At 45.7% G+C, this 24,643-nt stretch overlaps 1 protein-coding gene across 1 annotated transcript; it reads left to right on the plus strand.

The window, feature by feature from the left end:
• The first annotated feature begins 1,486 nt into the window (after window positions 1-1,486).
• Window positions 1,487-18,359, plus strand: PITPNB (phosphatidylinositol transfer protein beta). The gene is made up of 11 exons (XM_064674838.1): window positions 1,487-1,589; window positions 2,470-2,500; window positions 3,290-3,435; window positions 4,429-4,520; window positions 5,090-5,097; window positions 6,215-6,289; window positions 7,442-7,525; window positions 12,792-12,869; window positions 13,375-13,485; window positions 14,001-14,123; window positions 18,110-18,359. The coding sequence occupies exons 1-11, from the start codon at window positions 1,570-1,572 to the stop codon at window positions 18,158-18,160; spliced, it is 819 nt and encodes a 272-aa protein (XP_064530908.1). The 5' UTR covers window positions 1,487-1,569; the 3' UTR covers window positions 18,161-18,359.
• The last annotated feature ends 6,284 nt before the right edge of the window (window positions 18,360-24,643 follow it).

The following is a 24,643-nucleotide window of genomic DNA, read 5'->3' on the forward strand; positions in this document are numbered from 1 at the left end:
CCAGAACTCCCAGGTGGGAATGCTGTGAGGTCCCACATCCAGGACTGTTTCCATTTCCCTTCCGCAGCACCCAAAAACCAAGTTCCACCCTCCCCTTGACAGGCCTGGAAGTGTTGTGGGGTTGGTTTTTCTTTCCATTTTACCTGGTTTTACATTTGTGTGAGCATTTCAAACAGAGGAAATCAGATGTGCTCTCTCTGCATAGCTGTGGAAAGTATCGGAGACAAAAAATGAAAGCCAACGCTCAGAAACCAGAAAGCAAATCAATATATTTAGAATACGTTAAGTAAATCCTGTAGTTCTACCTGAATTGTGATTTTTGAGAACCCCAAAGTGGAAGTATTGTTACCTGGCTACCTTGTTCTTAGGACGACATTTTGCCACAGGATAAACTTCAGTCACTATGGAAACCAGGATGAAGCCAAATATGACACACAGAACACAGGGGGTGGTCCCACCCCTCTGCTCCAGAGCCTGGAGCCCCGGTAGAACTTGTCCCTGCCACACACAGTCCTGCACTGCCCGGTGTCACTGCCCAGTACCCCCGAGCTACCACGGGAATTTTGCTCCTTGAGGAGTGTTCCAGGAACCAGCGTTCCAGCCTCCTCACAGCCTGCAGGGGCTCCACGGAATGTTCTGCTATCGAGGCTGAGTTCACCCTTCTTTCAACGCCTCTGAGCTCTCGGGCTTGCGGGCTCCTTTCATTTTTTTGTTTTTAATGACAGCTGATGGTCAAGCGTTACCTGTGGGACCAGCGGGGGCAGGTGGGACTGAGCCCCAGCACGGCCGAGCCTTGCTCTTCCTCGTGTGGGTGCCAGACCTTATTAATTCCTGGCGTCCTCGCTACTGACTTGTGACTGCGATGGAGGATAGAGCTGGTCTCACAAGAGGGCGGCATTGGCCGCGGTAACAGCCTCGGATGGAGCCGGGAACGCGCCTTTCCCTGGCGGAGGCACCGCGTCTGCAGGGCCGCGGTGTGGTTCCGTTCGCGTGTCCAACGAGGGCGGTGCGGAAGCAACAGCGACCCGCAGGAGAAGGATTTTGCTCGACAGACTCAATGAATTCCAGCTCCCCCCGCCCGGCAGGGGCTGGTGCTGGCGGCGCCCCCGCCGAGACCGGGGCTCGGTGTGAGAGCGATGCCGGGCACTGCGGGACAGCGGGACTCAGGACAGGCCGCCACGCACCTGAAGGGCGCCGACACTCCCGTTGTGCCTCCCGCGGGCCGGGCCGGGCCGCGCAGGACCCGCGGCCGGGCGGGCAAACGGCGCAGCCGCCGCCGTTGGGGCGGGGCCGTCCCGGGGCCGCGCCCGCCCCGCCCCGCGCGTCGCCGGCCCGTGACGTCACCTCGCCGGCCGACGAAGGCGCGCGGGGCGGGGGCGGGGCCGGTCCGGCGACGCGCCCTGATTGGCCGCTTACGGGTGAGGTGTGCGCTCGCGGGAGCTGCGCGTCCTCGGATTGGCGGCGGCCGGCGCACGCGCGCGCCCCGAGGGCGAGGCGCGGGCGCGATTGGCCGCGCGGGCGGGGGCGGGGCCTGGCCCGAGAGCGGCGCGTGCGCGGAGCGACGGGAAGATGGTGCTGATCAAGGAGTTGTGAGTGGGGGCGGCGGGGGGAGTGCGGGGGCTCTGGGGGACACTGATGGGCACCGGGGGGGCTCTTTCACCGCCACTGCCCCGTCCGGCCTCCCCCGCCCGCGCCGCTCTCCCCGGGCCGCGGGGCCGCTCTGCCCGCCCGCCCGTGCGCCGGGGCCGCCGCCACGGCCCCGCTCCGGCCGGTCCGCACCCGGGCACGCGGCCCGGGCGGCCCCTGCGCGGAGCGGGAGCCGCGGCCCCGCTCCGGGGTCTCCTGGACCTCCGTCCCCCCGGGCCACGCCGTGCCCAGGCTGCGGTGCCGCGGCGAGCGCGTCGTCCCGCGGGATTTCTCCCCGTTTTCCTTAGAAAGCGATTCGGTGGCAGCGGCGACCGTCCTGGAGCGGGGCCAGGGCCCTTCCCTGCTCGCAGCTCCCTGAGCTGCCGGCGCCGGGAGTTCCACGCCGCTGGGGAGGTCTTTCTCGTGGGAGCTTCTGCCAGCAAACCACCAGCCGGTTTGCTCCTCCGTCCCACCCTTTGGCTTTAGATTACTTCGACGTCCAGTAACTGTAGCCTCAGCGGTAGTAAAGGTTCAAAAGCTTAAACAAATTAAGCACGACACAAAGTTATGGCAGAGCTGGAAGTAGATCCGAAATTTCCTGGCTCTTTTCTGCGGTTTCTAACATCCTCCACCCCTCGTTTTTCCTTTTGTAACATGTTTGGCATTGAACTTCGCTTGGGTTTGTTGCATTATACTCAAAGCCTCCCTGTCATCAGAGCATTTCTAAAGAGAAAACTTGAATTAGCTCCTTTTGACACTTTCTTGAATACCTGTGTTACGTTTTATGTCTTTTATCTAAGATGAAGCCTAATGACTCATTTTGTTGAATTTGCTCTTTTCCAGCCGAGTGGTTTTACCTTGCTCAGTGCAAGAGGTATGTCCTGGTGCTCCCTGCTTTGTTTGGGCTCGGGGTGGGGGGGCTGTGTGGGGTCCAAATGTCCCCTGTGCTGTCCCTGCCAGAGGGGAGTGACACAGGCATGAGCCCTGTTCCTTCCCATCAGGGAATTTACAAGGAGGCAAATGCAGCACAGAGCCTTGAGCTGGTTCTGAGCCCTCCACTGCCACCTGTGCCCTGTGGCAGCACTTTCCTGCTGATCGGGCACTGAGGGACTCCAAGCCTTTTCCTATAGCCAAAAGTTGGAATTGTCCTCTGGGATGTGAAGCCAGCAATTCAAATGGCACTGAGGTGCATTTAAAGGAGAGGCATGGCAGGGGGTCTGAACACACTCCTGTGCTTGTCCTGCAGTGTGCATTTCCTGGGTCCTGGGAGGGCAGCATCTAGCTGGTTAAAAGTATGAACTGGGGAGGCTTAGAGCTGGAAATCAGTCATTTCAAAATCTGTAAACTCAAAATGTATGTTTCTTTGATGCAATGAAGCACAACAAATACACTTTATTCTTAGGATGTGTAACAACTTGGGTGTGTGCCAAAGTGTTGGATTGTTATGAAGCGACCTGGGTATAAACTTGGTGCTTGTGAGCTGCAGATATGTGTTGCCAGAAGGTTGTCAGAGTTTACTAAATGTCTTTTATATGGTGTATTTTACTTTCCTGATAATTTTGTTTGTAGTACTGCATTTTTACTGGAAACAGATAAATTGTTTTATCTGTTAAAAGTTTTGGCCAACTTCAGTGCTGACATTTGAATTGTCTTCCCTTTTCAGTATCAAGTCGGGCAACTTTATTCTGTGGCAGAAGCTAGCAAAAATGAAACAGGAGGAGGGGAAGGCATTCAAGTCTTAAAAAACGAGCCTTATGAAGAGGATGGTGAGAAGGGACAATATACTCACAAGATCTACCATTTAAAGAGGTGAGGAAAATATTGATGCACATTGTAGTCAGTTTGTTGTGAGGGCAGCCTTCCATTGTTTGCCATTCTAGGACACTTGCTTGTGTTTTTCTGCCACTCTGTAATTTGCTGAATTGTGCATTAATGCTCTGGTGAGTAGGAAAACATGTGAAATACAGTGGATTTTAAATATATGTGATGGAGCATTGTGGGACAGCTGAAGGAATTATGTTTGCTTGCTGTAGACAGAGAGGAGTGGAAGATGAGTGGGACATAAGGTTCCTGCTTTAATTATCAGCTGTTTTTTTTCCTTGAATTTAAAATAAATAGGCCAGGAACTTATTCACCATCCTTGGAGAAAAACTGAGGCTGGAACACTTACTTAGGTTGATCTCTGTCTGTCCCTTACGCACGTGTGTATCTGGAGTTTGTTTAAAGTTGCCTCCTTTAAGGACACCACCCTTGAGCACTCTCCTGGGTAACACCAAATTTCTCTTGTATCAGATTTTGTTACTTTTTTCACCCTGTCCAATTCTTGGTCCCTGTCAGGGGCACTCTGTTGGGCTAGAGAGGGCAGTTATTGTCAGGGGTGGTAATTCACTTGCTCTTGGAGAGCTGCAGGCAGCTCTCACAGGAGAGCTGTGCCTCTTCAGGCACAGTTGCAGACCCTGCAGGTCTCCACTTGGGCTGCAGGTCAGGAGCTGGAGGGAAGGGCTCTGCCCAGTGCTCTCCCTCAGCAGGTGTCTTTGCTGCTCTGGAAGAGGAAAGACAGCACACCTTTCATCAGAATCACATAGCTCACGCTCGTTTACTTTATTATTACCTTACCCATTTTTTTCTTTATTATGTTGTGATCAGGAAGGGTTTTGGAGTTCCTATGTATTTCACTACATGTGCATCATAACCTTTCAAATGCTTGGGTAGAATGTGCCTTTCTTTTTGGAGTGGAAGAAACCAATGAGGAATTTCAGCTGGCAGAATTTTTAAAATGTTGTCCTTGTTTGTTTTTTCCAGTAAAGTCCCTGGCTTTGTAAGGATGATTGCTCCAGAAGGCTCCCTGGTGTTCCATGAGAAAGCCTGGAATGCGTATCCCTACTGTAGAACAAGTAGGTCTCCCCTTGTGTGTTTTGCTGTCAGTGTTCAGTGAAGGGATGGGCTGAAATGGTTTAGAAGAGTGGGGCCATCGAGAGGAAGATGCATTTCAGATGTTCCTCTGGCATGTGGGGGGGTCTCCTCTGGAAAGGAGAGCTGCTCCTGGGGCTGCTCAGGTCCAGGAGCCTGCAGAGACCTGGCATCCAGTGTCCTGGGATGAGGGCGAGGAGGGGATTCCCTTCAGGGCTAGGACAGAGCCTGTGTGAGAATCACTATATTTTCATAGTCTGTTAGAGCTGACTGCTGGGTTTTATTGTAGTAATTGTAATTCCTAAGAGTAGTTAGGCTGGGAGTAGTTGTGTGTGTTTCTGTTGAACAGTTTGAAGTGTCCTGTAAGGAACTCCCAAGGTTAGGGCCATCAAGTCAAAGTCTGCTGAGCTCTGCTGTGATGCCTACAGCTGCTGGTCAGACTGACTCTGTTGTACTGCAGAGCAGTTATATGTGAGACCTTTCAGAAACAATCGTATCTAATATGACTCTTTGTTTCCTTTTCCTTTTCCTTGCACGGGTTTCCAACGACCAGTTGTGACAGTGAGTATTTGAATTCCTACCAGTCCCATGTTGGGTTTTTTTGAGATAATATTTTGTCTGTTGTTACCACTACAGTTGTCTGGCCCCAGCCTGTCATATGTGCCTTGCTAGGGTTCCTGGCATAGAGCTCCCTGTTACTTTATTTGTCTGCATATGGCTATAATTAGAAAAAACTGTAATTTGTGAGAGAAATTTTTTCATTTTTGTCACCTTCTTTTATGCCTTTACTTACCATTACAGCTGCATAATATCTGACCTGGTAAGACATAATGCTAAAAAGGGGGGGGGGGGGGCGAAACCCACACCAAATTAGAGGCTTTACCCTCTTGAATGCAAGAAGAACAGTGAAATGGAATCAGTCCCTACCTGTCTGAAATGCCACTGCTGTAAAGTGAATTCCTGCCTCGGTTAAAATGTGGTAACTGGGAATTTAAATGGATCAGCATAGCTCAGAGTTTGGGTTTGCTTTTTTAAGATGCATGGAAGGGACATCGTTAAGAATTTAATGCCCTGTGTATATGTTTTAGTTGCCTGTTTAAGGACACGTATAAGTTAAATGTTAAACTGCTTTATTTGCTCTCTTGCAAATGTGGTTTAGACTGTTACCAGGTAGATGCAACACAAGGAGTAACAAGTGAGTTTGAACTCTTGAGCTTGACTCATCATGACACCTGTGCACACAGGTCTGTGCTTTCTGACTTCTGGAATCAGCAGGGTTCTGTGATAGCCTTTAGATGTATAGTTTAGTGATAGCTGGACCTTTATGATGATTATTGTGCTGTGCAGTAACATCTAACTGCAGTATTAGTAATTTGGAAATTACTTGAACACAGAGGTAAAGAACTTCAGGGCTGAGGAAGCAGGACAGCAAATGGCAGAGTTATTTCTGTTGGTGTGCACAGCTGGAGCTGAAATTCTCAAACATATTTACTGCCCCAACTTAAGATTATCATGTACCTATTTCTGTGTGTAGGTAAAGGGGCTGTTTCTCTGGTAAATTAAATAGGTTGGTTTGCTAGTCAAGGCTTAGTAGTGGCTTGTATGTAGATATCATTTCTCTAAACTGTAGGCATAGAAGTGTAATCAGACTCATGCTTTTTGCTTTTAATTCTTACAGAATGAATACATGAAAGATGACTTCTTCATAAAAATTGAGACCTGGCATAAACCAGATTTGGGGACAACAGAGAATGTGAGTTGAGGCCTTAGTGCAATTGTACAGTTAGTAAAGATAAAGTATCCTGTACCTGGTAATGGTGGATAATTACTGCATAAATCAATGCCTGACCAGTAAGTAAAGCAAGAAAAGCATTATTGAAGTCCTTGCAGGGTGGTCAAGCTGTCTCACCTAAGGAGATCCAAGGACAAGAGAAGGTTTTTGGTTTTTAAGTTGAGGTCAATGCAGATGCTTGATTCTCACACAAATATTTAAATAACTTTTCAGTAAGTTCTTTTCTTATTCCATGTTCTTTTACCTTAGACATGCTAGTGACAGTTAGTCTGACAAGTTTATTTGAAAACAAGTTTTACAACAGGTTTCACGAGACCATTGGAGCTGATCTGTGTACAGTCTGTAGTTACACATTGAAGCTGCCTCTGTAAATCATCCCAGCTGGCAATGTTCTCATTCTCCTCCCCAGACACTTGATTTGGTTCACAGGTCACTTCAGGATAATTTTGATCTGTAGTGACAAACATTTATAAACAGTCCACAGAGTTGCCAGTCTGTTTCCAGTGCTTGGATGAACTGTAGCACTGGATGTGCTGCACAGAAGGGCAGTGTTCCTGGGGCAGCTCTGCTTCCTGTAACTAAGTTTAGGTGTGTTGGAGAGACTACAGGTGAGGAGCTGATTTCATCCTGAGACCTTTACACATGCTCACACCACACACACTTCACCTGGTCCACATTCAAGGCAGCCCTATGATTCAGGGAGCCTGTGAGATCAGTCAGGTTATTGAAACCTGCATATTTGCACTTGGAACTTGTACGGCTTCTTTCTAGCTCAGAAAGCTCATGCAGATTATGGAGTGGGTAATGGCTCTAATTAGAGCTTGATTTCATTAGTGCTAACAAATGTGGCAGATGAATACAGCTTAATTTTAAATCCAGGTTTCCTGAATGCACAAAAAGTGAAGGCTTTGTGCTGGTTTAAACTTGGTTAGTGAGTGAATTAAACTTTAGCTGTGGAAATCATTCCCTTTGAGAAAGGCAGAGGAAAAAAGGGTAGGTTTGGAGAATGCTACCTTTATGTAATTCTGAAAAACTCCATGGCACACATATGTACTGCACAAGGTGCACCACTGTTTAACATGCCAGGAATCATTCCTTTTTCTCTTTTTGCAGGTGCACAATTTAGATCCCAACACGTGGAGGAGTGTTGAAGTTGTCCATATTGATATTGCAGATAGAACTCAAGTAGAACCAGGAGTAAGTAAATGCTTTGCTAGTGGGATATAGATGCAGCCTGCAGCTGATTGCACTGGTGGTGTGTGTTGATTGTGAATAAGCTAAAGTGGTGTGAATTTCACACAACAGAGACATGAGAAGTATCTTAAACAGAATCACTCATTTACTTGCCTCCCTTACTTTCTTGGTTTTAGTGCTGATGCTTTCAGCACATCTGGATCCGTTGGGGCTGTTGTCTGGTTTGTTTAATTGTAACAACTGGACTGTTCCATGTGTAATAATTTTTGGACAGTAGGGGAATGGTAGGCACTAATATGGAGACTGTTTCCACAATAAATTTGATTATCTTGAGTTTGTGCAAGGAGATGTTCTTTATAGTGTTTCACTGTTATTTTCTGAAAATAAATACTTGGATAACCTACATTCTGGGGAGAGGACTCCTTTGCAGGAGGGCCTTGGAACTATTTTTAGTACATTATCCTCTTTTTGGTTTTGTGTATTTGACCTACAGAGTATCAAAACTATGAGTGCAGAGCGGTCTCATCCAAAGTCTTAAGTCTCTTCTGATGTTACTACATTTGGTTTCCTTTTGGTTAACTTCTAACACCATTTCCACTTTTAGCAAATATTTCGAACAGGTATTTTCAGATTCAAACTCACAGTGTAGCCCATCCTTGTGTAGGAATACTTGGGATTAATTTGCACCACCTGATTCAAATTTTCATTTCCATTTCATCTCCAGAAACTCAGTTTTGCAAAGTCCTGATTTCATTAACCAAAGCCTGGCTTTGTGCTCAGACTCTTAGCAGACTGATAACTCTGAGTTACCTTCAGACTCACACCCCTGCCATTCACCTGTTTGCCCCTTCTGGGATTAGACAGCAGGAATTCTCTGGGTCCTACACTTGGAATCTCTTCTGTTATGAAAATCTGCATTTTCCAGCCTTTATCTTCTCAGGACTCCAGGAGAGAGACTCCATTTATGCTGATATATCTTTATCAATTTTAGATCATGGAACTTGAATTTTTTTTTTTTTGAAGTTTAGCTACATTATAGTAACAAAATTGCCCTGATTGACATGCTGGCTTTGTGCCTTCAGAGAAGGCTGCTGGTCTTGGAAAGTAAATGTCCCCTATGAAACCATCAGCTGTTTTCCCTGTGTTCTATTTGTCTAGAGGTTCTTTTCCTGCTGTTTCTTTATCTTTGTTCAGTGATATTTGAGCAATCACCAGTTTACTCTGTGGAGTAATACCTGAAATCATGTGCTTTGTATGGTTTTGGGGTTTTTTTTGTTATGATGCTTGTTTGGGAACTATCATTCTAAGTGGCTGGTTGGGTCTTTTGACCTGCTCCATTTTTCAGGGAAAATAGCAATAGTCAGTGTTACTAAAAGAAAGTTTTATTTGTACATTTATCTTCTCAGACATTGTTTGCCTGGAAAAGCAGCTCAAATATACGACCTTGGGTAACAGTAGGACTGAAAGAATGGAGCTACGTTTAAGATTTAGCAATTTTGATAAAAGTTTTCATACATTCAAGATTCATCTTTTTGTTCAGTGAATTAACTTGTCCACCCTGCTGCAGCGTAGCAGTTACTTTAGTTTCAGAGCCACAATTGGCATAAATATAAAAATAGTAAATTTCTTTAAGCTACTAATGGCATGCATATGCTAAACTCATGCTCATTAAAGTATGTATAAAAATAATTTGGCTGACATCTGTGACTTTCTTTAGATAAAAATTTAACCCTGCCCATTCTTAATCATCTCCAGCATCCAGTCCATGTCACTTTATGTGATTTGTATATAAAAATTACTTCCCAGGAGAGGAAGACTTTTTAAAGAGTAAGCAAAAGTGAACCCTCAATTAACATCAGAAGAGGCTGTGGTTTTGGAAACAATTTGTAGGAAAGGAGAGTGTAGTGAAAACAAATTGAAATCAGATTTATAGCTATGTTTGTACAATGAAGAAATTAAAAGTCTTGTTCTAGGTCACAGTGGATCTTCATTGTATTACTTGAAAGAAAGTTGTAGAACTACAATTTTGTGCTCTAATTAGATTATTTTACACATGCCTTAAGAGTTCAGATTTCTGTGTGCTATCTATCCCTTGTTCTACAGTTTGAGGAAATATACTGGAAATGCTCTTCTGTAGTCTGTAAGGAAGTGTTAAAAGATTCTTGAGTTAAAGAGTTTGATGGGTGGATCTCTTCCATTTCAAACTTAATTTATCATGTGATAGGCACCTAAAAACTACATGTTACTAGTCTTGAAACTTTTGAGTCATTATATGATGACACATCCCATGGAACAGCCTGTCTATGTAGCTTTTAGCTTACTAGTGTTTCCCTCTCCTCTTTTTGTTTTCTATCCCTAAATAAGGCTTTTTCATCCTGTCCTGGGTGTTTATAAAGCTCTGTGTCTTCCAGCCTCCTTTCTGGAGACCTTTAACTTCTCGTTCCGAGCGCGGCACGCCGCGTGCATCCGTGATGAGATAACCAGGCTGGTTTCATTTCTCATTTGAACCTTGGCGTTCTTTCAAAAGTGACTTCAGAGAATGGTTTCCCTGATAGCTGTGCTGTAGCTGCAGGACTCTTCAGGAGATGGGAATGACTGCAGGACATTTTTGATTAAAAGCCATTTAGCCAAGCCTACCCAAAGCACACGGCTGCATGTCAGTGAAGTGCACACTAGTGCTGGTGACTGTTTCAGTTATGAGACATGGGAATCTGACTTGGAAATATGACATACTTGGATAAACCTGATTTTGAACTTCTGTTGTGCTGTGAATGAGCACCCACAGAGCTGTGGATCATGTTGAGAAGTGCTGGTAGGTGTTTCCTTCCACAGGGACCGTGTGTGAGTTTTCTGCTCAGTAACACCAGTAGTAAGTGTGTTCTCACGTTTAAAACATTGATGCAATATTGAGCTGAAAAGCCAGAATTTGTGTCCACCTGCCTAGTTAGTGTGATGCCACTGTGTGTTCAGGAAGTGCTTTTCATAGATTTGCAGATCAGGCACCAGACTTGTATAACTTTTATGTTAGGTTCGAAAAGTTTTCTTAAAATCATATGGTTTCAGTTTTTATACTTCTTGATAGTGAACTGTGAGCTCTCAGGAGTACTGTTACCACTCTGAGCAGATCTAAAAACTGAGAATGAGAATTGTAAAGAAGCACCCAGGTTCTGGGTTTGTTGTAATATTTATTGTATATGGTACATGATCTCTCTAAATAATTCTTTTCAGTAGATTGTTGCATTCATGCTTGTTATGTTGAGTATTTGAACAGAAACTGCCTGTGAAATTATATTTGTATATTTCTTTGAAATAGTTTTAGCTCCTCTATCTTGTTATGCTGCTGCATGCTGATGTTTGCCTGTCTGGCTTTCCAGAGGGCTTCGGGGGTTTGAGCTGTAATATTTGCTCCAGCAGCTGCCTGCTTTTCTTCCTAAGAAGGACTTGCTGTTGTCAGGAGTTAAGCTCTTGCTGCACAGATATTTTCCTTAAACTCTGCAAAGAACTGTTGTTTATTTGTACTTTGGCTCTAGTCCAGTCTTCTTCCCTGCGTGCTGGTAGGGTTTGTGTGTGGAGAAGAGTTCCTACAATGCTCTCCTGTCCATCTAGGCTTTAGTCTATACAGGGTTTTGTCTGTCCTTAACAGGATTTGGGTTAACTGAGTTCTGAAAGGTCTTGATTCAAAACTTCTGTCTCTTAGCATAGAAAACTTTACCATGACTCATCTAATTTCTTTGAACTTTTGTTTTCACTCCTACATTTTATTCCTAGATAACATTTTGTTCCCCAGTGTTTCCAGCTCTGGTTATTTATTTGTGGGTCCCAAATGCAAGAGCACAGTTGCTTTTTACCAGTGTCCCTGTGCAGTGAGAGGTAGGATGGCAGGTAACAGCATTGTGTGGGCTTGGGTGTCCCTGGAGTATCCAGACAAATCATCCCACAACATCAACCAAGCAGATCAAGGTTGCACATGTAGGTGAGTTTAAATGCCACATGCCCCACACCACTGTAGTGTAAGCTCTGCCTTGGTAGGGTATTCACACAGTGAAAATAAATTCAGGGTTATCTCAATGCAGTACCTGTTTTTATTTACAAAACTGGCACTAAGATGTGGATTCTTGTATTTCTGTTTAGCACATCACTGCCCCAAAACAGCAGCAGTAGTCGTGCCAGCAATTAGTTATCTAGAGCAAAATTGTTTATCCATTACTATAGCTTGATCCTTTTCCATGTCTTCCATCCAGTGGTTGAGTGAAATTTTTAAAAGGCAGTCATGATCAGTAATTTAAAATATTCAATATATTTCTATAAAAACACTCTGCTCTAGTATTTGCATAGATTTCCTACGGGTGATTTATGTGTAAAGAAAATGCCTCTTTTTCCACCCAAGGATTGTTAAAAAAAAAGTGTATCACGTTGAGCCTCCAGGACACGCAGAACCTGAGGATTCCAGTGGGTTGCAGCTGTCCTCTCCCACAGTATTTGGAAGTAACTCATGAGATGAGAAGTCTGCAGCTGGTGTCAAGTCCTGTGAGCTGTGTGGCTCCCTGGCTCCCGGCTGGGCTCCCAGAGGAGCCAGTCTTGGACACAGCCAGTGACTGCAGCTGAGTGCTGTGCTCACTGCAGCAGGAGCTGAGGCAGGGCTGGATTATCGTGTGCTGCTGTGTATCTGCTCTTTTTGATGTCTGTGAAAAGGACGTGTGCTTTACTGCAGTGAAATCATAACTCAGTGGGTTTTACTGAAATTCAGGTGACAAATATGTCTGTTAGTCTTTCTGCAATTACAGTAATTCGAGTGGGCTTTAAATGTTTAAGTGTTGCTGAATTTCAGTGTTGCTGTGCCGGTTCCTCAGGCCGTGCCCTGGGGCAGGCGAAGGGTTGGGGAGCACTGTGGCAGCCCCTGCTGATGCTGGCTGGCTCAAATGTGGGCTCTTCAAATAAAACACGTTGTTTCAGTTAAGAGGGAGAACTAGAGGGAGCTCCTGGTTTGTGGAAGTTCATAAAACATTGATTAGCAATGTGATTGGAATGTCTTGACTCGCTTGGCTTCTTCTAGGAAATATTTGTTCAGTTCCTAAATTTTAATTGTATATGTTTGAACGCTCCATATGGAAGTTTGAATAGCTAGTAATGCTAGCCTGGCAGCTGTGCTCCACCCATCCTGCTCCACAGCACTCAGGGAATCACTTTGGCAGTCGTGGGCAGAGGCTTAATGCAGTGTGATATTGAATCTGGTGGAGTTTTCTTACTATAAGGGTGTTTTATGTTACAGGACTACAAAGCTGATGAAGATCCTGCATTATTCCAGTCAGTTAAGACGAAGAGAGGACCTCTGGGGCCAAATTGGAAGGTACTGGGAACATAAAGCCTTATGAAGTCTTTATCAGCAGAAAAACAGAGTTCATGGTCCCTTCAGAACCGTGCTCAACTCCAATTCAGGAAAAAATTTCCTGTGGCCCAGCACATCCTCTGTGGACCCCAGTGACATCCCAAGAGCAGCACACAGCTTGCCAGTACCCCTTGCCCCTGCCAGCCATCAGAATCCATGTGCACGCCATCCCAGGAGGGAAGGGACTGTGTGTGCCACACCAGAGATCTGAGCAGCCCAATGCTGTGCTCTGGGGTGAATCACAGGCAGTCTGTCAGGAACAGCCCCTAGTTACTGATTAGAATGTAGTTTCTCTGTAATAATACTTAGAATTATATTTTATTATTCTTATAACATAGTCAAATTCCATTAGTTTCCTATAAATTATATTATCTGTAATTCTAATACACTAATTAGAATTATAATTTCTAATAATTAAAGTAAATTTTTAAAAATTTAAAACTTCTTTCCCATTGTCCCCAAATAGAAAGAGCTAGCAACTGATGAGGAGTGTCCCAAAATGTGTGCTTACAAGTTGGTGACCATCAAATTCAAGTGGTGGGGACTGCAGAACAAAGTTGAAAACTTTATACAAAAGGTGAGTGCTTCTGCCTTGTGGGGTAGGGGGGGCTGTGTTAATGTGGGGGTTGAGCAGAAACAGCAATGCAGTTTCCTGTCCATTCTCCCAGCCAGTCCAACCATTTGTGTCTTGGTCTCCTACAAATGGGGCTTCGCTGGTGGTACCAGAACAACTCTCTAAGGGGAAAAAAGCAAAGTCTTCAGGAAGTCCTTGTTCTGGTTTGTCAGCTGCCACCTTGGAGCTAAAACAGATTTTAAAAGGATTCTTCATCATTTTCAAGTAATGTGAATTGCTGAACTGTCTTGAAACTTTTTTTTTGATAGTGAAATTTGTTCATTTTTTCCATGCTAAAGCATGTGAGAAATGAGGTGAATTTTAATTGGATCCAGGGGTGTGAAGGGGCTGAACCTGCACCAGTGTGAAACAGCACACGCCTGAAGATTGTAACTCTTCAGACTGAGCGGGTGCAGTCACTTCACCAGCCTTTGGCAAGTCCTAGGCCAATGATCTAATGCTTGTTTATCTTTTTAAAGCAAGAAAAAAGGATATTTACCAACTTCCATCGCCAGCTGTTCTGTTGGATTGACAGGTGGATTGAACTGACTATGGAGGACATTAGGAGAATGGAGGATGAAACCCAGAGGGAGCTGGAAGCGGTAAGAAAGCTTTTTTAAGGCTTAGATGTAGGTGCTTCTACCTGTAGATTTGTCTGTTTGGAAACTGAGACAAGATGTGTTGTGTCTGTGCCTGTGTGTGTGTGTTTGGGCAATTGCTGATGAACATTGTGGCCCCTTTGGTGATCCTCCTGTGCAGCCCCATGTGCTTCAGGCTTCTGCAGTCTGTGCTGGCAAGCTGGAAGTGGCTGTAAGGTAAATATCTCTGGTGTCATTAAACCCAGAATGCCTGCCCTGACCACCTCTGTGTTCATGGCACCACAACCATTGCACAAAGTCTCATTCAGGGCCTTTTTGCTGCTTGTTGATTAGAAGTCAGAGCTGCCACCTTCCTGTTCCATCACGTGTCTTGCTGTGTTTCATTTCTAGTTATCACTAGATCTGATCTTTTTTTCCTCTTCAAACAAGTTTTCAAGCAAGTTTGTGTCACGTGTCAGCTGTTCCAGTCCTAATTAGCACAGCAAACCAAAATTTTACTTCCAAAAAGGAAGTCACTAAAATTAACTGAGATGGTGTCAGTTTTCCTGCTTTAGTGGCTGTGAGGACCAAACCTCTATATCCTGACGTGGGCTGATGTCTGAGAGGAAGCTTGGACGTAGGGATTTGTCACTGCTCTTTCCTTTCAGAGGTGGACCACTAAAACAGGCTGGGAAGGAAGCTGTCTTCTGTAGTGTCTTTCCAGAACATAACCTTTGGCATGAACCTTTCCCATGTAAAATCCTGATGGTGATTTGCAGGTCCTTTGCAGTCTTTGGATGTGCAGTTGTATTTCATCCCATTCTGGCAACCGCTTCATGCCCCAAACCCAGTCAGGTTGCCACTGCCCTTCCACTGTCTTGGTTCTTCCAAAACACAATGTGTCTTCACCTACAACTTGCTTTTTGTGTGGCTTGACTCATTCCAGACTCTCTAACCACGTTGCCCGAGGTTCAGCCCAGCTGTGGGCAGGGCCCTGCAGCGCGTTCTGTGCCTGGCACCTCTGTGCTGTTGGTACCAAACCAGCTGCAGCTCCTCCATCCCCTCTCGTGCTCTCTGGGGACTTTCAGAACTCTGTGGAACAGCCTGTATTGTGTAGGGGTGTTTCCTGGGTTTGGAAGAAGTGTTTCTTCGCGGTCCTGCGCAGCCATAGGTAGATGTGCTGAGATGGTAACACCAAACGTTCTTCTCCCATAATCTGGAGGGTTTGGCTGCGTTGGCAGCCCCGGAATAAGCTTTGGACAAGACTGGTCTTCACTCACTCATGCAGACCTTGTGCGCTCTCATGGGCATTTGGATATTTTTGGCAGGTGTTCTCTCAAATCACGGGGATTTCTTCTTGAATTCTATTTTATGCCTGATCCTGTTCCTAGAGCCAGCTGTTCCCAGGTGTCTGTGAAGGAGGAAGCATAACCACTTTCCTCTCTAGACTGATTTTTGCCAGAAGGGTCCCCTTTTGCACACCCAGTTCTTCATTTGAAGTGAAAAAGACTTTATCCAGTTTCCTGAGCAAGGGCAGTGGCAGTGAGGGGTGCTCACCAGGGGTGTGCTGGAGAGAGGCAGCACAGCCTGACACACCTGTGTGCGTGAGGAAATTGTTCCTCTGTGTGTCTGTGGACTGTGGATGTTTGTCTTCTTGTAGAGAAAGTTGTTTCACATTTATCACTGGTAAGTAGCTTCTTTTAAATATATTTTTTTTCAAAATATTTGCTGCTTTTTAGTTCTTGCCTTAAACCAAACCCAGTTCACAAGTCTCTGGGTGTAACATTTATCCTCTTTCTTAAATATCAAATGTACTTATTTAATATTTTCTCATTTTGCAAAGCAAGGCAAATAGTTTTTTGCAAATAGCTTCTTATGTAAGATATTGGCATCAGGAACTTGTGTGCTGTTGAAAAAGCCTTTTTTTTCCAAATGTATTGATGTTACACTAACCCAGATTTCTGTGTGTATTGTGAAATGTGAGAGGAGTGGGGACCTACCGTTTCAGGGTTTTCTCTGCTGTTACAAGAGGGGTATCTACAAACACCTATAAATGATGCAATTTCAAGGGGTTTGTGGTGAAGTGCGTTATTGGAGAACATCATAAAGGCAAAACTATCACTGCCAAATAATCTGAATGCTAGCTTTTTCCCAAATAATGTCATATTGTTTCATATTCAACTACTCCATCCACTGTGCTCACCAGTAACTGCCATTACATCCCCAGTATACCACAAAGTATGTTTTATGGCCAGGACCTCTGAGAAGTGAGTGCTCAGGGATGAGGTGCTCAGTGTGACAGATACCTCCGTGCTCCCATCCCTGCAGAGCAGTCGGGCATGGACAGGTCTGCACTTCGGTGTGGCTGAAAGCCAAACCAGGCACAAAGCAGGGCTGGCAGTGCATGTTCTTTCCCACATGGCTTCCTGGTGCTCTTCTACTTCTCATGAACACTCTTTCTTCCTCCTGCTCCGAGTTGATCTTTCTCTGGATTCTATGCACATTCCAGTTCTTTTGTTGCTCTTGTGTGTCATCTTCAGTCAATTCTTATAGTCAGGATCTCTCTTTTGTTACTTTTCTGTTACTCTCTGAGTCCTCATCAGTGTTCTTCCAGTTTCTTTATCCCAGCCCATCTTTTTCTCATTGTTTTTCTTTATCTCTCACTTGCTTGTTTCTGTCTCTGGCTCCTGGAGATGAGAAGCACCTCCGCTCCATGAAACACACATCAGCTCTTCAGTGCAGAGTAGGAAAGCACCTGGCCCAGCCAAAGCCCTCTGACCAACCTCCCTCATGTCTTTGAGAGGGTAGAGATGGCACACTGGATATCCTGGGCAGTGGCTCCATGCTGGAGCATCGTGGGCCAGTAAAAATTCAAGCAGCGTTGTTTACAGCTGCTGTCTGGTTCCCAGATCTTGCCAAAAAGAAATACTATATACCCTCTGTCCAAAACCCCTGAGCTGTAGCTGGTCCTGGCCGTGGCCAGGGAGAAGCAGTCCTGGCTCTGTAGATCGTTCCTTCTCTCGTACTAACCATGGCACGACAGGTTCTGTGTGTGGAGCTCACATTTTATTTCACTTCAGATGCGTAAGAAGGGTTCCGTTCGAGGCACTTTGGCTGCGGACGTCTAGAGGAGTTCTCTGTAGGTTCTGAGGCAAAGCAAGCTGTGTAAGTCAACTGCTGGATGGAAAAGGAGAAGAGGGATTAATGTTCTGATGGATGGGAATTGCTGGCAGAAGTCATTCTAATAATCCACATAACATGTGTGATGTTGCCTTGCTCCTGCTTGACACTGGTGTGGTGATCAGCAGGTGGGACTGACCCGTGGTGCCCAGGGCACACCAGACAGGCACTGCTGCAGGCGCTCAGGACAGAATTCCTGCAGTGTTGGCCACCTGCCCTGGTGCCTGGTGCTTACCCAGTGCAGACACCTGAGGTGTGGGGCCTGCTGCTGCCATGGCAATGGCACTGGGCCCTGGCACACGCCCCTGTCCTTCTGGGCACCAGTTGGACACGTCGGCATCGCTTTGCTGCATGCACAGGAGCAGAGTGATCTGTGGCCTTGGTCCACATCACTTAGGGAACCTGTGGAGTGTCACCTTCCAACCACTTTCAGTTCTTGAAATCCACTTCCACCCATTATTTATAGACACTAAACCATTTCTGCAGGAGCAGGTTCTCCAGGAGTTACAGGCTCTTGGTGCTTATGCCCAGCACTTTGGTGCTGCTGTTCCACACAGGCACTGTTGTAACACTGCTGGGAATCCCAGCCCAACGGTGCCAAATCCCATTGATCTGTGTGAGCTCCCCAGCGACGGGGGCAGCTCCCACCCGAGGACAGCTCCAACTGAGATTCCCTCAGGAGCCAGCATTGCTTTGGTGTGACTTGCTCAGTCCCGGTGGTGTTCCGACAACCCTGCCCTGGCTTTCCCTGGAGATAATTTCCCTGCCTGTTTGGAACTCCCTGTCTGAGGAAGGTGCTCATGTGGAATTTGTGTTTTCTCTCTCCACAGCTGCGTAACCAAGGCCAAGTGAGAGGAACGAGCGCTGCCAATGATGAGTGACGACGGGCGATGCCGGTGCCGGATCTCGGATGTGTGTGTGGGTGCATGACCTGTATATAACTATACACGCACATGCAGACGGAAGGGGTGGTTACAGTGTCTCCGGGTGCTATACCTGTCCTAGCAAAGATTCCAAGGAAACTGCTTTCATTATGTATACCCCAAGCAAATAAAAATCAACTGAGTAGTGTCATTTAAAGGATGAATTTTGCTAACTGGTATGTTCATGAATGTCAATACTGGACCAATTTCTGCCCTACTTGTTTTTTTTTTTTCTCCTGTCCGAGTCATTCTGCTCTAACTCACCCCTCTCTCATTGTAAAGAAACACTCTCAAACAAGTTAATTTCAGTTTTATGTCTTCCCTATGTGATGAGTTTTGGAATAGGAACAATGAATGTATTTATAGCTATTTATTTCTGGATTGTCATTATCCTATAGTCAAATCAGAAAAAAATTTCTATTAGTGGAAATTGGAAGACTTTTACTGCTGAATAAGTTTAACCCAAACGTTACCCACTCACTGATTTAAAAGAAAAAAAAATTTGTTTTATTGGACTTTTGTACATTGAAATGCTAATGGTTTTTCTTCATTAAAATTGGCAAGATTAAGGAAAAATGGCTTGTGATTTATAAAGTAATTGCAACTTGGAATTTTCCAGAAGCTGCTTTTTAGACAAGTACTCTGACAATACCAGTAGAGCATTTCCAGTGTATCTCAGGCCAGGCAGTGAGGAGGGAGACAGCCCTTCTCTCCAAGAGCACTCCTGCCTGGGCAGTGACTGTTTTCCAGAGCTTCCCTTTGGAAGCCATGCAAATGGTCTGGATTTCACATACAGCAATGGAATATAATTGTGATTTTAGCTCTTTTCATGTTGAAAATACACTTCGGGAGATGTAGACTTTCAGATATGATGAAAGTTTCAGTCGTAGCCCTGATGTGTTTCCATGCTGTTTGTGAGGGGCTGATGCACAAGAGCCCCTGGAGTGACACATCCCTCCTGTAGCAAACTCCATAGGGAAAAGGTCTTCAGCGTGTTTGAGGAACTATTCACAGCATATAACAGAGGGATATTATCCAAATGCTTGCTGGATTGGAGACAAAGTATTTTAAAAGCACTAGTTAGGTAAAGTTCTATTAATGCCTGGTTTCCTCCCAGCGTCGTCAGCAGGGCAAGCCTTGCATGCACTCCCATCCTCGTATTCTGACACACAGCCAGGTGCATTGGAACCATTTTGGACCTGCTTTGCTCACAAAAGGAGGGATCTGATTTCCGTTACTCTCAGTGACAAAATGTTCCTGCTCTGGCAGGGTGGGCCAGGTGGGCCATGCACCTTGTCCTGGTGCTGCACGTGCCAGCACTGCCACGCCTGCCCAGCGCTGGTGCTTCGCCTGCGCCATTGCACCCGCCCACCCTCCAGGTCCCACAGAGAAATGTGGTTTTGTTCCTTTCTGGGTTAGCAGTTAAGTGGTTATTTGTCCTGTACCACCAGGAGGTGGGATTGGTAAATACACACAGAGACACGGCACACACACACACAGGTCATGGATGTGAAGTGCACGTTCCCAAGAGGGCTGCACACCTGGAACCCAAGGGCTCAGATCTCCTCGGTGCTGGAGTTCGTGTCCCACCGTCGTTAATGTGTTGTAACACAGCTGGTGGGAAAGGGACCCTGTGACTTCCATGGATTTGGACTAGTTGTGAAAATTTGAGAGAACCTTGTAGTGAATGTACAATGTTTAGTTTCCTTTGGCAGTCTCTGGTGCGACTCACGGTAAAGCAGGCAATGAAATTTAATTAAATAAATTTGATCATAAAACGCTCCGTCTCTTGTCTCAGACATTGGCACTCACAGTTTGCTCCAGAGCTGGTGTCTGGGGTCCCTGAGCTGTGCAGAGGGTTGGGAGTGCCCAAAGGCCGCACTCGGGGCTGCTCTGGGGCTGGGTTTGGTTTGGGAGTTCCAGCTGAGCATTGCACATGCCTGGAACCTCGATGCTCCTGAACTGCCACCGTAACGGGCTGGGCTGGCAGAGGTGGGATGAGGCGGCAGGAGGGGGTTGCAGGTAGGAGGTGCCTCCCACGGGCACTGGGAGTGCTGATGGGGGTCTGGGTGTCCCTCCTGGCTGGTCCCATTCCTCCTCTCTGCTCAGCACAGCCCTGCCCTCTGGGATGGGCCAGCTCCACTCTGGGGTTCTGCCTGCTCAGGTTGTGCAATCACCTGCTGCAAATGGAGACTTGTACGGCTCCTTTGGTAAATGCAGAATTGAATCCTTTCTTTACTACCAGCTTCTTTAGCTTCCAGATGGCAAACCAACAGGAAGCAATGGAAGTGCAACGTAGTTTTGTCATAATGGATATGTAAACGTGATACTTACTCACTGCAATAGACTGCTGTGAACCATATTCCAGCAGTAACCTTTGAAATCCATCACTTGACTGCACACAAGTGTGGTCTAAAAGGGACTTGTAAGGAATTTGTTTTTTTCTGGAGGATTTTTAATTATTGAAAAGAAAGAGGGATGTTTTCTGTCTTTTGCCTTTATCTGTAGACTGAGAAATGTCAGAAAAAAATCTGTCAAGATTTTGGGTGTGTCAGGATTTTTCCACCCTAGGGCCTTTCTAAGTGTTCTCTGAGCAATCTCAAAATGTCCCATAAGACAACTTACTCTGCATTTCCAAACCTCAGTTGATTCAGCCATGTTTAGGAGCTGCATCATGTACTTACAAGTGCAGTGCTGTGGTTTTATGGCAAATCTGAAGCTTGAGGCTGTGGCTGAGGTTTTTATTCAGTTCATGAAATTCAAAAGAGTCTTCTCCATTGAATTATATCTCGATAGGACATCAGGAAAATATTTCCTTTGTAGTTTTGTAACTTTGTATGAAAGACTTTCTACTTGCTTGAATTGATGTGGAAAATGGGTTTTAATCAACAGCATCTAATTGTCAATCAAGCAGAGATTATCCAGAGACTGATAGCTGCTGTCCCTGTCACTGGGGTGTTTGGCCACTGGGACATTTTATTCTTGGGAGCCTCTTCTCCTCATTACCTGCTCTGGGCAGAATTCAGTGTGCAAATTCTACCATAAACAAAGTTCTGGCACTTGAAATAGTTTAAATGATTATAATGGTAATGTGTCAAACCCAGTTTTTGGAGGCAGTTTCAATGACTTCCACCTGAGGCATCACCTGCATGTGACTTGAGTGAAATCCTGATAGTCCAGTGCAGGGATCCTGTGTCTCCACAGCAGTGGCTGTTTGAGGCCCCAGCCCCTGGCAGTAGAGCTGGGACGCTCACTGGTGTGAGGGGCTGTGGTTTGCTTTGCAATGCACCTGCTGAGAGTCTGGAGGTATTTCTGCCACTGTGTTGTGCCTTTTTTTGCTGGTACTTGTTCTGATACTTTTTCTTGTAGTCACTCTGTTTTGGTGTTCTTTACCCCACTTTTGCTAGATATGCTGTGTTTTTTCAAAACCTCTCAGCAGGCACCGGCTCAGCCCTGGCTGTGCTGCTGTTACCCCTTAGGGCCAGTATCTGCCATCCATGCTTCAGAACGGCCTTGGATTCCTCACTGCTGTAAGTGCAGAAAGGTCTAATTTAATTTTAAAATTTTATTTCCTCAGGTTGGAGACATGTTTCTTTCCAGAATGCCACCTACCTCGATTCTTTAACTTTTCTCTCTGAATTTACATGGCTTTCTGGTGTAGCGTTGCATATCCAAGACCCACAAGAAATTCGAGGTATTTGTTCAATCTGAATTTTGTAGAGTTTCTCCAATCCCAGCTAAAATCTCAATATGCTAATTTAACAGATTTCCTAGTTTCATAAGCTTGGGTTTAGCACCCTCTAGAACAGCACCTAATAATGTTGCTCCTTTTGCAAGAGTCTCTGTCTCCCTTGTTTCTCACAGATATTCAGTCCAAGGTAAATTAAGGGAACGTGATTATCGGGACTTTGAAAGACCCAGTAGTCACCAGCTAAAATGTACCACAAAAAGAACCCAGCTACGACAACAAGGGAAGTCCCTGAAAAAGGCTGGAAGCAAAATGACCATAATTGAAATCTGAAAGCAGCAACTTCATAGAGAAGTAAACGAAGAGGCGGCTCTTTGTAAATGATGATCTAAAAAGTGTTCTGGGTTGTAAGACCTCATTTCAAATGTATTCATTAAATAATATTTGAATCATTTAACAGTTTGAACTCTACTGCACTGCTAATATCTTCAGGGGATTTTTTTTTTCAGTAACAAAGACGCCTTTGTTCCCCGCTCAGTGCTTGGGCTGTGCCTTGGATATTAGCTGGAAACCTGATCGCCCGACATCGCTCCGAGGCTGCGAGTACAATGTGAGTCGTCTGCAACCAGGATTAAATCAGGCCCTTTGTAGGGATGCTGAGGAGCCGTGATGATGGTTATGGACAGCACGAGGTCGTTAACCCTTTGTGCCTCTGGCGGGGAGATGGGAGGTTTGGGGGAGGCTGCCGGCGAGGTGCAGGGCAAGGTGCAGGGCAGCTGGGGCGGCTGCGTGTACCAGCGAGTAGTGCCCGAGTAGTTCCTGCTGGAAAGCAAATAATGCCTTACATGGGGTGGGTGAAATCATGTTGCCTGACCCAGTGCTTGCTGCCTTGGGATGCCACTTCACCACAGTGTGTGGGCAGGGGCACTTTGGTTTAAATTGGAAAAGTCAGGACTGCGAGCCAAGGTTCAGCAATGGCTCGGGAACACACGTCATACTGTTAAATCTTGTGAACTAACACAATAAATAATAAACACAGGAGCAGCTTTATTTGCCTGGTGGCTTTGAGTAGTGGGCCCTGCGGTCTCAAGCATCCCTCTCACCCCGGGATGTGCAGTGTGCTGTCCAGCCGGGGTCGGAGCCCCAGGAACCACTGTGTCCCCCCGCCCTGAGGGCAGGAAGGGGATGGGTGGCAGGAGACAGTGGAACATGGGGGAAGCTCAGACACGCAGCCCTGCGGGAGCTTCTCCAGGAGAGACCAACGTGGTCCCTGCTGGGTGACTTCCTGCGAACCAGTGACTTCCAAACCTGCATCCAGCAGCTCCAGCACCATCCTGCTCTGCTAGGGCAGGCAGGCGCTGTCCTGCTGGTGAGGGAGGGGGAGGATGGGACCACAGAGTGTGAAGTCCCACGGGATGGCAGGATGGAGAAAGGAAGCACCAAGGCAAGTGCTCTCATGAAGCTAATGCTTAGGGGAAATTAAGTCATCAGGATTTTATAAAATAGCCTCTGGCTCTCTACTTTCACAGTAGTTCAATTTATAAGATGATGAAAAATGAATTAACTTTGGTGGTTTGCTGGCATCACCCACAGTGAGCCAGACTTTCCACATGCTCAAAGATCGTTCCTGGTCCACCACGCTTACATAAATTCCCACCTGGTTCAATTTTAAGAAAACAGCAGAACAAAGTTGGTCATACAAACTCCACCATAAAACACCGAGAAGAGTTAAACACCGATTAGTGGTACAGAGAGGTGCTATTTTTTATTTATGCTTCACTGAGCTATTTTAGGAAACATAAAACTTTTACTGTTCCTGTAACCAAACTAATTCTGTTGTGCAGTGTACATAAAATTTCTTTTTTTTTCTTTCCCCTCCCCAGTGAAATGTAGGATCCTACGGTGTGTGTTTTTGAGATGGGAATTTGAAGGGGAAAAATAAAAGCCCAAAGCAGTGCACTGCAGTGCAGTTATCATGAATGGGAAAAAATGCTTTAGGGTCTCCTGTGTTTTTACCAATGTACAATCTCAGTGTTGGATGATTTTAGCACTATCCTGTCTTTCAGTCATTGAAGTTAGAAAAGTTTAAATGTGTTCAACATGTACACCAAAGTGTCCCATGTGCTGCAAAAGTTTCCACCTAAGTGGCATGAATGGGACCCAATATACTTAATTAGTGAAAAAAGCTCTTTGCAGGAATGGAAAAATCTACTGATATTGTGAAAATATCACAATCCATACTAAGAGACCTGAAAATCGAAACAGGAAAGATACACAGCTACAGGTTGCAGTGGTATAAAGAAACTAAACCAGGTGACCAACCTTGCAAGACAACCAAACAGGAAAATCCTTGTAAAGGGCTGAGTTACCAAAATGCTCTAGATCCCTGCAGGAAGTGACTGTGATGGTTTTAGTCCCTTAACCCTGATTACTCAGTTATGCGTTTTTTAAAATGGGAAGCAGGCAAGTGTCTGAAGGAGTTTGGTTCAAACTTTGCAGAAAGAACATTGTTGGCAAAACTAAGCATAAAATCTTTACACTGGCAAGGTGAACTTCTCAAAAACTGAATACAAATCAGGTTTCACAGATGAAATTGTCTTTAATCTCAATTACAAACCAGTCACTTTCATACACTCAAGCAGGGAAGGACAAGGAGTGACAGAGGTCGGATCCCTGGAAGTCCCTACCCATCGCCTTTTAGCACAATGCCCGGTGCCTCCCAGCTCAGCCATATGACTGTGCTGGGAGCAAAC

The sequence above is a fragment of the Pseudopipra pipra genome, chromosome 18, assembly GCF_036250125.1.
Source record: "Pseudopipra pipra isolate bDixPip1 chromosome 18, bDixPip1.hap1, whole genome shotgun sequence".
Taxonomy (NCBI): domain Eukaryota; kingdom Metazoa; phylum Chordata; class Aves; order Passeriformes; family Pipridae; genus Pseudopipra; species Pseudopipra pipra.